At 30.6% G+C, this 16,185-nt stretch overlaps 2 protein-coding genes across 4 annotated transcripts in view; one reads left to right on the plus strand and one right to left on the minus strand.

Moving 5' to 3' along the window:
* The window catches only part of LOC127724004 (bromodomain and WD repeat-containing protein 3-like), a 65,889-nt gene extending 62,796 nt beyond the window's left edge, over nt 1-3,093 (minus strand). For both annotated transcript variants that reach the window (XM_052230737.1, XM_052230736.1), the window contains exons 1-5: nt 2,933-3,093; nt 2,783-2,841; nt 2,676-2,705; nt 2,433-2,492; nt 894-1,044 (exon numbers count right to left, since the gene is read on the minus strand). In XM_052230737.1, coding sequence (XP_052086697.1) covers nt 894-1,044; nt 2,433-2,492; nt 2,676-2,705; nt 2,783-2,841; nt 2,933-2,987 — 355 coding nt within the window. In that variant the 5' untranslated portion in view covers nt 2,988-3,093. The remainder of the gene's footprint in view (nt 1-893; nt 1,045-2,432; nt 2,493-2,675; nt 2,706-2,782; nt 2,842-2,932) is intronic.
* Nucleotides 3,094-3,257: 164 nt separating this feature from the next.
* LOC127724011 (dehydrodolichyl diphosphate synthase complex subunit DHDDS-like) lies at nt 3,258-15,799 on the plus strand. Of its 2 annotated transcripts, none has more exons than XM_052230748.1 (8): nt 3,258-3,360; nt 7,938-8,127; nt 9,121-9,263; nt 9,873-9,989; nt 10,507-10,608; nt 11,563-11,677; nt 12,407-12,514; nt 13,223-15,799. In XM_052230748.1, the coding sequence occupies exons 2-8, from the start codon at nt 7,945-7,947 to the stop codon at nt 13,451-13,453; spliced, it is 999 nt and encodes a 332-aa protein (XP_052086708.1). In that variant the 5' UTR covers nt 3,258-3,360; nt 7,938-7,944; the 3' UTR covers nt 13,454-15,799. The 2 variants fall into 2 exon arrangements, with proteins under 2 accessions (XP_052086708.1, XP_052086707.1); XM_052230747.1 differs by having other exon boundaries at nt 3,264-3,372.
* The last annotated feature ends 386 nt before the right edge of the window (nt 15,800-16,185 follow it).

A 16,185-nucleotide genomic window follows, 5' to 3' on the forward strand; every position in this document is an offset into this window, starting at 1 on the left:
ATACAATTTCTGTTTTTCATCTGACAATAGACTGTATATGTACAATAATTGTAATATAATTGGCTATGTACTTTTTCTGCAAAAAAAAACATGTTCGTGTCAACTTTTCAATTCTTTGAATTGGGAGGTCCCCTTTAATTCAAGAATTTTTTAGAGTTAAATCATTTCTGTACTTATTTATAGCTAAAATAATAAATATATAATAAAAATATAAAATAAATAATAAAATAATATATCTAGTAACTTGGCCACTCTATGTTGTATTCACAATCAAAGTTAAGCAATTTGTCAATTTTTATTTTAACTTTAAAAACCCTGAAATAGTCAAGATAGATATTGGATCTTGTTTTCTGCGAAGTGAGAGTTTTGATGTAACCCTTAGAAGACTTGTCAGAAAACAGTGATTTCTTAATCAAAAACAAAAGTAGAAGGGTCCTACCAACATCTATACATGCAAACAACAATTAATTTCACCATAGGCGACAACAGTAGCCTTTTTCAAGATACAGACTTTGGAAAGTCGATTTTTAGAACGAAACCTTGCTAGAATTAAAGAAAAATCATTCTGACAATATTTTTAGTCCAAAAAATATAGGTTACCGTTGCTTTTCTTAGCGGAATTTGTTCTTATCTCCCTTGCCTTGAGTGTACGAAGTATCTAGTAATAAAAAATATCAGCTGCACACAACGACCAATCAGGATTAGCCATACTCTTAATTCTGAATACCATGACATGATGTTATCTTCATAAAATGACTGCACCCGTAAAATCTAGTGGTTTATTGTAACCTGGAGTGTTGAAAACTATGACATCAAGAAATGTAAAACTAATAAAGGTAGATAACAATTAAAACCAACCAGATGGAAAAACATGTAAAACATATGCAACCTACCGTCTTTTGTCCTCAATAAAGAGTTGCTACCAGAACCTAGTAAAGACTGCACACCACATACACTTGGTTTGATATCTTTGTCTAATAATGGACCAAGTCTCTGACAAATGTGTAACAAATGGGTAGATGTAACATGACGATATAATTCAACCTGCAAAAATCATAAATCAATTAAATTTCCTTTAGTTATTACAATCTTATTTTACGATAACAAAAGAAACTTATTTACATTGCCAACTTCAGTATTTAGAAGATACTGTAACAGACAAATGAGTTTTAAATTGTCCATGAAATTCTACTTTTACAGAAAAGACAAATATTGCAAATTATTGTGAGGTTTTTATTATTGCAAATAATGCGACTGGGTGAGTATAGCAATAATTAGAACTCACATTTTGAAATCTGATACATATATTTGTATGCAGCTAATTCCTATATTAAGTCATAATAATTATTCTTACATTATTTTCTGTCGATATCGCATTCATAAATCCACAAAATAATTTCTTAACAGTATAAAAGACAGACAATGAATTTAACACTCAATTAGAGCAAAATTCAAAAAAAGAAGATCTTATGACTTCTTTCACCTATACATATAAGCTGGGACTATTATTTAATTAAGTATATTAGAGTCCCTGATAAAAGAAAAAAAATCTGAACGTCTTACTAAGCGATATTACTCTACATCCAAAATTATTAACTTGTACCAGTAAATAATTAAAAAAAACTTGTATATGTATTACCCCTGTGGGCTTGGACAGCCAGTATTGCAAAAATTTTTATATTGATTTTTCTACTATATTAGGGGCTTCATTCTCTGTAAATAGTTCTCTAAATGAGTATTTACCACTAAAATTATATTGTTAAATTACAAAAAGAGTATTTTTTCTTTTCTTTTTCTTTTAACTGAGAATTGCACATTTGAATCTGACAAGATTTCATGATGGAGATATTTCAAATTATTTATACTATAAAAAAAAAAAAACATTTTTTTACTGTTTTTGAAAGAACACAATTTAAAAAGTAATGTTAGTACATTTTTTATGAATATTTTTCATGTTTTGAACCTTAAATTGTTGAAATTGATTTTGAAGTTTGTTCCCAATCTATAAACAGAATTTTATATTTGCCAAACAATATATATCAGGTGTTACACCTATGGTCCTCAACAGAGAAACAACGAAAATAAGAAAATAAACTTTAGATGCGCAATGATAAGTCTAGAGATATTCAGAAGGAATTTGCTAAATATAGCTTGCTTTTCTCTCATTGGTTATAAATCTGAACCTGGGGTCAATGACATCACACATGACCTTGTGCATTAGATATGATAATGGCCTCAAAGAAATTATTACAATTTCAAAGCAAATCATGGAAACAATTGATTTTTTAATAAAACTGACTTAATTAAGTGAAAATTACGAGCATCACTAAATAATATTAAACAGATAAGACACATGAAACAAGATAAAGTAAAAATCGTCTTGAATATGGAAAAAGTAAAAAATGTCAATTTCTTGTTTTTCGAAAACTTACCAAATTTTCAAAACTTCTTTCGTGTTCCCTGCCTTCCCAGTCAATTCTTTTTGGCAAAAGCTACAAAATTTCAAAAATTCATTATTCCAAAAGTTCCGTGGAACAGTCCGTTTTCAATGACAGCAAGTAAATTCCGTTATAATTCTACTTAAATTTCAACATGATATTGCCGTTTTTTACCCGTTTTCTACCGTAAAAGCGCGTAATTTGGATTGGAAACATGTTCAATTTTCGCACACTTACCTTGTGTTTTTCTAGTTCTTTGCGAAGTGCCTGGAAAAGAAAAGGGTTAATTTAGTATGAGATAAGTTCAATGAACCCTTACGAACATAATAATGTCAAAGACTTACCTGTGCGGCATCGGAACAGGGTCCAGAAGACAAGAATCTGGCGATGAGGAAATATAACTCTGAAAAGAAAACAGAAAGACTGCTTGTACATTGGAATCAGTTTTATTCGTAGAAAATACACATGAATTCATAATGAAACCATTAATTTACCAGCTTCTATTGATGATATTTCTCTGTTTTCTTTACTTGGTCCAGGCTTCATCATTAAAACTTAATTAAACAATGAACTGTGTGGGTTATTCAATGAGCGATGGCGACGCCATTTTCTGTTTACTGCCATGGATCGAAACGCGGAAGAATAATATAATGGAAATATAAAATCTATTTTGTTTTGTAAATATGAGTATAACTTTATTCTTTAAAAGCATTATTTTATTTTCTTTATTTTAATATTATAAAAAGTGGTCAACAAATGACCAGGTAAAACAGAAATATATCGCACTATTTCGTTAATGTTTGAAATTTAGCCGAATTACAACCCGGTGCTACGTCACACAGATGGGGATAGCCCTCGCTTCGTGATTCCCTCACTTGTTCTCAGCATTTAATTAGTCTGTTAATAGCATCGTATATTGTTGGTAAAGTATTTTGTAAATTTATTGTTTTAAAAATGTTTTTGTACATCTGACATAAATTCATCATATTTACACATGATTTCTTGCAATACACTCAACACTAATGTGTATACTATACACAATATTAAGCAAAGTTTTAAATATTTTAATATTGTAATGTACCCCTTTCATAGTGCAATCATCCAACAGTTTAATAGTTTAATCCCTATTGGGAATTCCAGTTAAGAACTGTGGACAACAGTGTCAGAAAGAATAGGGAACAATTTTTATAATTGAAGTTCATATTTTCAAGTCAACAATTTGATGACATGATAAAGGTATTTGATGTTATGAACTCCAATACATTAAGAACTAGAAAACACAATGGATAAAGAACCCCAGAATCAATGAACTTAGTGACCACAATACTCATATGTAATATGTAATATGTGTACTATATAAATATAAGAAGATGTGGTATGATTGCCAATGAGACAACTCTCCATCAGAGACCAAATGACGTGGAAGTTAACATCTACGGTTCACCATATGGCCTTCATCAATGAGCACAAATTATACCGCATAGCAAGCTATAAAAGGTCCTGAAATGACAAATGTAAAACAATTCAAATGAAAAATCTGAAGGCCTGATTTATGTACAAAACAATTCATGAAAAATAAAGCAAACAAACAACAAGCACTGAATTACAGGCTCCTGACTTGGGACAGGCACATACAGAATATGGTGGGGTTAAACATGCAGGCAATCAAAAAAATTAACCCTCCCCAAGTGTTGTTGGCAAAATTAAAAAATCAATAGAGTTTGTTATTTATAACTCAATTAATGTAATTTTTTAACAATCTTTTGGTTTTATTTTCTATTTTAAGACATAATGATACTAGAAAATAGAAAAAGCAGATAAACTAAAAATTAGCCATAACATTTGGGCAGATATAAAAAGTGAAACTGTTACTTTACCTACTTTGTCAACCCAGAAACTGGCATCCCACACATACTAATGAACCCTACTTGACCAGAACACAACAGAAATTCGCATTTAAAGACTTATGTATATATCCACCTTGCTGAACAAAACGCAGTCTGAGAAGTATATATTGGAAAGTCCTTAATGGTCAAACAGTCCTTTTCAGGACTAACCAAATCGTACAAAAATAGTCTGAATTTGTTATGCATCTATTAAAAATCCATGGGTTATTTCCCTTGAATAGACTTTATCATAAAAAAAGTACATTTAATTCAAAATAAACTATAATAAAGAATTTTTAGATACAAAAATGAATATTAAAATGTTTCTCTATTTTTACAGTGGAATACATATTTTTAAAATCAATGCATTACATTTGAATTTTGTTGAATAAACGCAGCTATAATTGGAAACTACTTTAAGGTATTTTTATACGACCGCTTTTGCAGTCGTATATTGGTATGACGTTGGCATCGTCGTCCGAAGACACATTGGTTTTCGCACTCTAACTTTAGTTTAAGTGAATGGATCTCTATGAAATTTTACCATAAGGTTCAATATCACAAAAGGAAGGTTGGGATTGATTTTGGGGGTTATGGTACCAACAGTTAAGGAATTAGGGGCCAAAAATAAGCATTTTTGTAACTCCCAGACATAACTTGTGTGTTAGTGTATGGATCTCTCTGACATTGTACCACAAGGTTCCATATCACAAAGGGAATGCTGGGATTGATTTTGGGGGTAATTGCCTCCAAATTTTAGGAATTAGGGGCCAAAAAAGGGGCAAAAAACAAGCATTTTTCTAGTTTCATGACAATAACTTTGTGTGTAAGTGTATGGATCTTTCTAAAATTGTACTTCAAGGTTCCATATCACAAAGGGAAAGCTGGAATTGAGTTTGGAGGTAATTGCCCAAAACGTTTAGGAATAAGGGGCCAAAAAGGGGTCAAAAATAAGCATTTTTCTAGTTTCCAGACAATAACTTGTGTTCAAGTGTATGGATCTCTCTGAAATTGTACTACAAGGTACCATACCACAAAGGGAATGCTGGGATTGATTTTGGGGGTAATTGCCTCCAAATTTTAGGAATTAGGGGCCAAAAAAGGGCAAAAAAAAAACAAGCATTTTTCTAGTTTCAGGACAATAACTTGTGTGTAAGTGTATGGATCATTATGAAATTGTACTACAAGGTTCCATATCACAAAGGGAAAGCTGGGTTTGAGTTTGGGGGTAATTGCCCTAAACGTTTAGGAATTTGGGGCCAAAAAACAAACATTTTTAAAACTTGTGTTCAAGTGTATGGATCTCTCTGAAATTGTACTGCAGGGTACCATACCACAAAGGGAAGGCTGGGATTGAGTTTGGGAGTAATGAATCATAAGGGGGTTCAAAATTTTTTTTTTTAAATTGGTTATTTCTGATTTATATATAAAAGCAAATAATAATGATATGGTTTGAATAGGTAAATTAAAATTTTTTAATTTCTTAGACCACATTCATTCTGTGTCAGAAACCTATGCTGTGTCAAATATTTAATTACAATCCAAATTCAGTGCTGTATCAAGCTTGAATTTTGTGTCCATACTTGCCCCAACTGTTCCTGGTTCGACCTCAGCGGTCATATCAAGCTGCGCCCAGCGGAGCATTTTATTTTTTATATTTTAAATATAAACGAGTATTGTTGACAATACTAGTATAGAAGTATTGTGATGGCAAAGTTCAATTGATCCAAACTCCTTTAAATGTCCAGTTTGTTTGTTGGCCTAAAATAAAGGATAACAGCTTCCCTATGCCTTTTTTGTGCACTGTTCTGCCTTTTTTATCCATCCCTTTGTGCATTTAAGTTTTCGAATGCAAAAAAAAACAAAAACATTTTAACTACTGAAAAAGCGTTTTTGCAGGCAAAAGATATTATAAATAAAAGGAAAATACATTAACTTATTCAAAATGAAATATTTTAATTTTTTTTTATCAATCTAAACATGATCAACCTGTCCCTATTCAGACTAGTAACCATGCTAGCCTTGGTCTTGAAAACTGGACCCCTCTGCCCATAAATATCACTGAAATCCTTAATATAACACTGATTAATAGTTATGGTTAACTTTACATAAGACAGTTTCAACTTAGGTAGCAATTTAATACTAAAACCGGCTCCTGGATGGATCATACTATTTTCTAGAGGTATCAAACAAATTTAAATACTGAAAGTAAATAAAGGACTCATAAACATGATATAAGTGGATAGTAAAAAAAAATCCAAAAAAGGAACTTCTCAGGAAAAAGCTGGCATCATAGCATACCTGCCAATATACACAAATTAGGCATACACTACACAATTTTGACTCCTTGTCCTAATTGCTTGATATATAGTGAGTGTGAATAGCCATAAAACAGGTTTCCAATTTTAAAGTTTTCTCACATGTCTCAAGAAACATCCACAATCAACTTCTACATCGATATCAGAAGTCCTTCACAGCTCATGATCAGAACACTACCAAATTTGTTAGTACTTATTTGTACCTCCAGACAATTAGCAACTCAAAGAGGGTCAAGAAAGCATGTTACAGAACTGTTCATAAGACATTTTTATTACTATGAGTTAAACCAGACTGTTAATAATATAAATTTAGATACAAGTCAATGATGTGTGCCTACTTTGATACAATTTGAGCTGCAGTGCTACCATAAACATATTAAATAATAGCTTATCTGGACATTATGATTATTGTTACTGATCCTTGTATTGTTTTCAATTTAGTCTCCCCTTGACAAAGTAAAAAAGCTAGACTTACAAATAGGAGTGCTGTTTCCAACGGCAGCAGCGTCAGCAATTAGTTAAAAGTTTGTGATTATGTCAGTTTATGAAAAGTCAATAATATTTGGTACATATATGTAGTGGTATAATCATTGGCACATCTCATTTTCACGGAGATTATTTGGCCCTACTCCTCAGTCATGGTCTATTGACTTTAAAAATTTTGTATATAAAAATAAGAAGATGTGGTATGATTGCCAATGAGACAACTCTCCACAAGAGACCAAAAGACACAGAAATTAACAACTATAGGTCACCGTACAGCCTTCAACAATGTGTAAAACCCATACAGCATAGTCAGCTATTAAAGGCCCCTAAATGACAAATGTAAAACTATTCAAACGAGAAAACTAACGGCCTAATTTATGTACAAAATAATGAATGAAAAACAAATATGATATACAGCAACGAACGACTACCACTGAATTACAGGCTCCTGACTTGTGACAGGCACATACAGAATGTGACGGGGTTAAACTAGTTTGTTGGCGCCAAACCCTCCCCCTAACCTGGGACAGTGGTGTAATGGCACAACATTAGAACAAACTATGCAAAACAATAAAGGAAAAACAAATGTGAGAAAGAGCAAAAACCGACAACCACTCAATTACAGGCTCCTGACTTGGGACAGACACATATAGAATGTGGCATAGTTTACATGTTAAAGTTTGAAGGGAAACCACCTATGATGATTCAATGAAATCTTATTTCCACGTAAATATTCAGTAATGGTTCAATAATTGATCACAAGTTGTTTTTTAAATGAATCTGTAAATATAAATGTTTCATTATAACAGCTTTAAAATGTCAACATGGTTTCCTGAACAACCTAAAGCATGGTACCACAAGATGTGTATAAGGATCCTAGAGTTTGGACCAATTCCTAAACATGTAGCAGTCATAATGGATGGTAATAGAAGATTTGCTGTGAAAAACAGTATGGATAGAGCTGAGGGTCATCTGAAAGGTTTTGACAAACTTACAGAGGTATTATGTTATATTGGACTGATCATGCATGAAATATTTGCCACTGGATGTTAGGCAAACATCAATTAGTTGAAATGAAGAACTTATGAAGAATTATCTTCTATATAAGTCCAAATTAATTAATAAAACCAACCAACAAATTTCATATTCAAATCAAACTTTTTGTTAGGCAATATTCCTGGTGAGCATGGTGAGTAGAGTAGTTGTTCAAAATTGCTCCACTTTCACAAAATAGATAGATAATCACTGGAATTGGATGATAAGAATTATTATTAATGCACTGCATTTGATTCATACAAACAACATTTCACCAGCAATTGACTGAAACTGTTCACCAGTGGAAGTAGATCAATATGAAGAAATGAGTTAAAACTGCAACTTGGAAAAACATTTTGGCCATTTGGTATTTTGAAAGGACACGGTTTTAAATGTGTATAAGTAATAAAAAGATAAAATGGCATGTCAAATGTTTCGATGGTATCATAGAAAGAGTCCTGAGAGGTCACAATTTTGAATGTTTTTTGTAACATGTAATATACAAAGATGTTGGTAGATTTTTAAGTGGCTTTCAGACTAACAGATAATGAGCCCATTTGAGAAACAAACAAGATACACTCTACATAACCACAGCGTTTTCTATATATAAGCTACACTGTTTCTACAAATATTTAATGTGGTTTGATATTTCCAACTCTCAAAATAACGTGCTAAACATCCTAAAACTACAATGAACTAAGCAATTGTTTGTTATTTGTTGAAGAAATATGAAATTCATGCCACCTTAAACATGTTAAATTAATGATAAGTATTCATAAAATTTAAAAGACTTTAAATTTGAAGTAAGGACTCTGCACATGCATATCATATTTTGAATGATATTGTACATGTATACAAATGTACATAATTTTTTTGTCCAAATAAGGACACAAACACACAACCCCTAAGGGCCTTTTTACATTTGTCTTAACATAAATCTGTTTTGAAATTTTATAGGTTTTAGAATGGTGTTTAGACATTGGAATCACAGAGGTAACTGTTTATGCCTTTAGTATAGAGAATTTTAAAAGATCTAAAGAGGAGGTTGATTGTCTCATGGAACTTGCCAGATTAAAGTTTAAAAGACTAATGGAAGAAAAGTAAGTTTTAAGTTGACATTGATATACATAAGGTTCACTGCAAGGACTTTATTGACACAATTGTGATTTAAAGATGTAGGGGAGATGCGATTCCTGCTTGGTTCACAAATTTAAACATAGTATTGCTCTTACCAATACAGAGAAAATAATGCGTTACTGTTTATGATTTAGAAAATAAATGATAAAATTGTAGTAAATCTGTAAATAGTGTATTGACTTCACAAATGAAGTCATTATAACCCTGGTTTTGAAGGAAAAAGGTCAAAAATGAACCATACACACGATTGGAAGGAGTTAAATATGTCAATTTTGTATCTGTTTTTCTTTTTTTTATAAAGAGTTGAATCTTTTAAGGAGAAAAATAAAAAATATGAGGATGCAACCCAGTAATAGATTTAAGCATTTAACAAGTATCATTTGATTTTCAACATACAAGTATTGCCTTTGCTTATAAATAGGTTTGCAAATTATTTAGCAAGCTCTCATATGATGCTAGAAAATTGGCATGTCAGCTTAGAAAATCAAATGTCTTAATACATGTATTTTATGATTATATTTTAACAAACATTTTGAGAAATTGTAATATATGTACATGTTTTTGTTTTTTAGAGATAAGATAAAGGAGTATGGTGTATGTGTGAGGGTGCTGGGGAATGTCAGTTTATTACCCAGTGATATACAGGAAATCATAGCAGAAGTTGTCACATTCTCTAAAGATAATAACAGGTTTGTGCTGACTTTTACAAAGAACAAATGCTTTTAAACCATAGAAACCAAATTAAGTCTCAATGGTGTCATGCTTCAAAATTATATCTGTTTTTGTCACCGAAAAATAGTATATCCCTACCATTATTTAAAGTACGAAAAGAATGTAAATCAATAGAATTAAGCCAATTGCTACCAAAAGTAGGAATCTTGATACATTTTTTTAATCTTTTAAGAAATGTTAGTGATGATTGCAACTGCCATCAAATATGTTTGTCACTGTTTTGAAAATAGGGAAAATTTACTCAAATCAGCTTGCAATCAAGATGGCTAACATATTTAAAAGAAATACTTTGAAAATTATTATTAAATAATTGAATTGAAAATTCTTTTTGAATGGTTCTAACATGATTCATTTTCAGAATTTTGCACTTTGACCCCATGAGATATACTATATTACATCACAGTGAAACAATATTTTACAGATATATTCATTGTGGAAATTAATGTATAATACATATATTTTGTATACTTGCAGGGCCATATTGAATGTTTGTTTTGCCTATACCTCTAGAGACGAAATGTGTACAGCTATGAAAGAAATAGCAGAGGGTGTATCACTTGGATTGATAAAAGACAGGTAGAGTCATGGTTCATGAGGGTCTGGATGGGGTTTAGTCTAGAGAATAATGGGCCAAAATCATAAAGAATAGACATAAATGGGCAAACAAAATAAAGATTAGAGAATAATAAGGTTCTAAAATAGAGAAAATGGCCTAAAAGTAAAGAATACAAAAATGAAGACCCCCTTTCCAGACCCTTGTTCATGATCTTAAAGGAAAAAAAATAAAGAACTGTTCACAAAACCTTTGTATTTTTACACAACCACAAGCTTTGTCTTGAGAGGAGATTTTGTCACTGGGTTATGTTGCTTCATTTTAATTAATATTGATCAGAGGCGGATTTAGGGGGGCAGGGCCCCCCCCCCCCCCCCCCTTTTGTGGGAAAAATTTGGTTGATTATATAGATAATCACTGATGCATGACTGGAGCGTGCCCCCTCTTAGGCAGTCAGTGGGCCTCCTCTTATGAAAATTTCTGGATCTGCCACTGTTGATGATGCATAATAGAATAAAGTTTTTATATTTATTACCATTAAGGAAATTCATGGTGGTGGTTAGTCATCATTGTCAAAATATGGAGTTTTGAAAATTCATTACTTTATACTTTTGATAACAATGATAAAAATTCACAAAAAACTTACAAAAGCGAAATTTATAAAACTTTTGACACTAGCAGAATTGTTGTCAATTAGTATTTTGTGAAGAAATTTTGTCGAGTCCGGACAAATCATCCAAACTTATATTGGATCTAATTCAAAATATATACAAAAGTAAAGTTCCTTTTATTTCTTATGTTGATAAGTTACAAATTGTACAGAGTTCAATGATAAGCTGATGAAAGGGGAGATTATTGTGTAGATATAACCTTACTTTCTGATGTATGATTTTGTTTAGGCTTTTAGAAAAAAGAAATACATCTATCGCTGTCCTGTGTCATGACTTCTCATTATATGTTATGGGTTTAAATTTTAGTGATGTATCAGAAGCATTATTGGAGAAAAGTCTGTATACAGGAAACTCTCCCAACCCAGATCTGCTTGTAAGGACATCAGGAGAAGTTAGGCTTAGTGATTTTTTACTATGGCAGGTAAGCATGGAGTATACCCCAAGAACATCATTATCTTCTCAAGCTTAACATAAACTTAGTTTCTGGTTCTTGATTTCTCTAAACTGTTGCCTCACCAGATACTATTATATTTTAACGTTATCTTATAAACAGTAAAGTAAAAGTTGAGATGAATAAAAGGTTATGTTGGGTTAATGTCAATGAGACAGCAACCAAACAACACAAAAAAATCAAAACTCATTTAGAGGTCAACATACAGTTTTCAGTAACTAGAATTTCTATACAGTAGGTCAAGTTTTGAATTGCATAGTGTCTAGAAAAGTATGATTTTTTTTTAAATTGTTTTTAAAAGAAACATTCAACTTTTTGTGGTTTTGTCTGTCACTTTGTTTTCAGGGTTTTTTTTTCATGGTTTAATTATTATTAATTTGATGTTCATTCTATTATAAATATAGTTTATAATACGTGTGGCACAATAAATAAAAACTATAACAACAGGAAAACTAATTCTTTAACAGTATTTAATGAGTTGATGTTAGTTCTTGGATTGCTGACTTTATATAAACAGAATTGTAATAGTAAGATTAGACATTTTTGAATTATATAGATAAATTGATTTAAGAACCACCTTACACAAAAAATGAAATTTCCATTTTACATTGATTTCTGATTATATACATTTTTATAATAATAGTTGTTTTTATTTTGTTTGTGCATCAAATATTCATTTTTGGCCTGTCTTTGTTGTAGACTGCATATAGTTGTTTGGCTTTTGTAAAAGTGTTATGGCCAGAATTCTCCAGGTGGCATTTATATGGCTGTATTTTACATTACCAAAGAAACTATCAGCAACTTCAGGTAAGATCTTTCTTTTTGCTTTAGGTGGTTTTTATTTTAAAAATAATATATGATGACCTGACACTTTTACCTTTAAATAGAAATATACACAAACCTCTTTAAAAGGATTTTTTTTTTAAACTGAGTCTTATCGTTTTCAATATGCAAAAGTAGAAATGAATCGTTCACAAGTATTGAAATACTTAGGAAAGATGTTTCTAGAAGAAAAAAACAAGATAAAACTACTTTAAGAACATTCAATTTATTAAATTGGTTGTAAAAGATATAGTTCCTTGCATTTTCTATTTTATTTCCATTAAATGTCCACATGCTCAATGTATTAAAAGAACAAATAACAAAAAAAAAAATCAAGTATAGAAAAATATTCAATTGGTGACCTAACAACACTGTTAATCAAAACATGTGCTACACACATTCGTGAAGTAATGTGTTGTCTGGTCATTCGTCAAATAAATTTCAATATTTTAATTCTTGGATTGGTTATTCTGTAAGTAAAAGGTAACATTTTATTCTTTTCTCTAAAGACTACTTTTCAATATGACTTTTTTTAATTGTATCAGGATATTCATTGTTCTTGACCTGTTATTAAGGATACATTCATTTTGTAGATTTAATTATTATTTCAATTGTATATTCCATACCTGAAAGTTTTCTCCTATCCAGTAACTATTTTTGTTAAGTTGCTAATAAGTTTTTTCCTATTTTCAGAGGGCCAAAGAACAGAATGAATCCGACCAATTACGATTACAAAGAGAAAGTGATTATGAAATTGTAGCTCAAGAAATGGACCAATCAGAAACCAAATCTTTACATACACTTGCAAAACAATATGCAAATGACAGGGAAAATAGGGTCAATAATTTTGTGCAATATCTACATGAGAAACGTGATAAGTTCTTCGATGACATAGCAGCAAAAAGCAAAAAAAGTATGACGTGATGTAGGTTAATCTTATCATTAATCCATAGGTGCTAAAGCCACATACACAATCCTTAATCTAATAGTTTAAATCTACACAAGGATTTTGGAAATATAAGGGATAACCTGCAGAAGAAATTGTGAATTGCTTGATCAAGTGAATTCTCACCTTTGCAAAAGTTACATTCTTATTTCTCAATTTGACTGAGATATACCTTCCTCACCAAACCTCTTATGTCAAACAGTTTTTGTCTCGCCTGCAAAATATGTTGCAAAAATGGGAGACATAGGGTATTTATCCAATCTTGGCAGCAGCAAAACAAACCGGTAGAAATACCTGGATACTTCATTTCTTGAACACAGATGCCTTATGTTCTGAAGTTTCTGCCTGTCATATGCAAATTACAAAAGCAATATTTTGTGGGAAACTGAAACTTGTTGATTGCAGATTCAAAATTATATAAAATAAAGTTGGAATATTATTATTAAGGAATTCCTAGTAAAGTAAATAAGAAATGATGTAAGAATACTTGATTTTGGTGATATGAATGTTTAAAATTGTTTAAGTATTGTTTCACAGTTTCTTCAATAAGTTAATACAAGTATTATGTGTAAATGTTTCAATTGAGAATCACTGTTGATTTGTGTGTTTATATTTATTACTATCTCATTATATAATTTATATGTTTTAAAAAAACAATGTTGCAATATTGTTGAATAATGGTGAGAGATCATTAATGTAATACAAAGACATTTTTTATTGATTTATTGATTTAAACTATGCTTTGTATCTGTTGGCTGTGGTGTATTTAATTAACTTTTTATCACAAAAAAAAAACTACTGAAAGTCAAACTATTTTCAGTATGAAAGTATACTACTTAAGATTGGATATTAAGGAGATCTACTCCACATCAAGAAGCTAGTCATATAATGAACTACATTTTATTATTTCATGTAACTTTTCTATATTTTAACTTCCATGTAATAGTAAATGCATAATTTCTGCATTATGTAAATTCAGAAATTTTTGTTATTCTTCTATTTTTGGGAGAAAATTGCAACGGTATAGGTTTCGCAAAAAATAAAAACTCGCATTTTAAATTTTTATAGCATTATTTAAATGCAGTATTTCCAGAAATTATAATGAATAATCTCAAATTTTTGTCCATTGGTCAACAATTTCAATTATAAATGCGCACAAAAATTTCTGAATTTACAGTAATTTTTGATACGGATACAAATGAATGTCCCACCTCATATATCTTAGACTAGATAAAGTATAGTTGAACCTCTATTTCATGCCCCTATCACCTAATATGATGATATCCATATCAGTTGTGGCTAGTAAACATTCCAAATGATTTGGTGTAAACATGATGAATTAACCAGTAGAGATACAGCAAATTGTCTGATATCTTTTCTCAGATTGCATTTAAATAGAATAAGTGATAAGAAATATATATATATTTGCCTTATTTTTGTTGATTTTGCAAGTTATCCATATAGAAGACATACACAATGTATATATACGGTTACTAGATGTAGACTATTTTATATAGCAAGCTTGAGTATTATAATGAATAAGACATTTGTTAAAATATGAAATGTGTTGTCCTTTGAGGAAAATTAAGCAAGAATGTTTTTATTTTCACTAGATCTTTTTCAAAGTAATTCTTTTCACATTAAAAATTGATAAAACTATCTTATTTCCTGCCATAATCTTCTTATATATTTTGACGATGTGCATGTAAAAATTGCTGGTCCTTTTGGTTATTAAAATAGCCATACTAAATGAATAAAAAAGCTTTAGCCTTTGGCTGCATACATCAGAGGTCAAAATGAGAAATACTTTATAATGTGGATTTATTATTACTGGTGGGATACCAATTTTTGCAGATTTCATGGGTGAAGGTGAACCACGAATTTAAATGTTAAATGAATTACAAATTTTCTACCCATGTATGCTTTGCAAAACCACGATATCAAATACCCGCAAAATCACAATGTTTCCTCTATCCTCGAAAAATCTGGTACTCACAAAAATAAATTAATCCACAGTATATTATGCCTGATGCATCTGTAGTTGTATTCACACTTGTTCATATCAAGAAATTCTCATCTGAAGTATTGTCAGGTTTCTTAATGATTGATTAAAACATAAGATAGTTTTTGGAGAAGAAAACATTATCCATTAATTTGGTAAAATGATCTAAAATATTAGTAAAGTACAATATTTGATACTTGGAAAGCAGTGGTTTTGTTGTTATATCCAATTGTTACAAAAATATTAAGAATTACATACAGCTAGTAATATATATTATGAAAAATCGATTTTAATTGTTTTAATAAAAGTTAAATAAAATGTTTTCACTTTTTTGTTTGCCTTTGGCCTGTGCATATTTTGGGCCTCTCACTGGGGTGTTATCCCGTAATCGTAAAATCACATTGTTTATAAAATAATGTTGTAATACAAAACAACATTCTGTTTTGCTCTTGTTGATTCTTATTGGAAATCAAAACACATGAACTGCGTTTGTCTTTCAAATAACATATTCATTAAAATACTTTCAGATGATCAGAATTTGATAGTCCAGATAATTACATTTTCAAAATCTCTATGAAGAGATTAACCTTTCAATATAAGAAGAAGATATATTATGATTGTCAATGAAACGACTATCCACCAAATACCAAAGAATGTGGATGTAAATGTAGACAACTATAGGTCAATGTTAGGCCTTCAACAATGAGC

This window comes from Mytilus californianus, unplaced genomic scaffold (genome assembly GCF_021869535.1).
Source record: "Mytilus californianus isolate M0D057914Y unplaced genomic scaffold, xbMytCali1.0.p SCAF_14, whole genome shotgun sequence".
Taxonomy (NCBI): domain Eukaryota; kingdom Metazoa; phylum Mollusca; class Bivalvia; order Mytilida; family Mytilidae; genus Mytilus; species Mytilus californianus.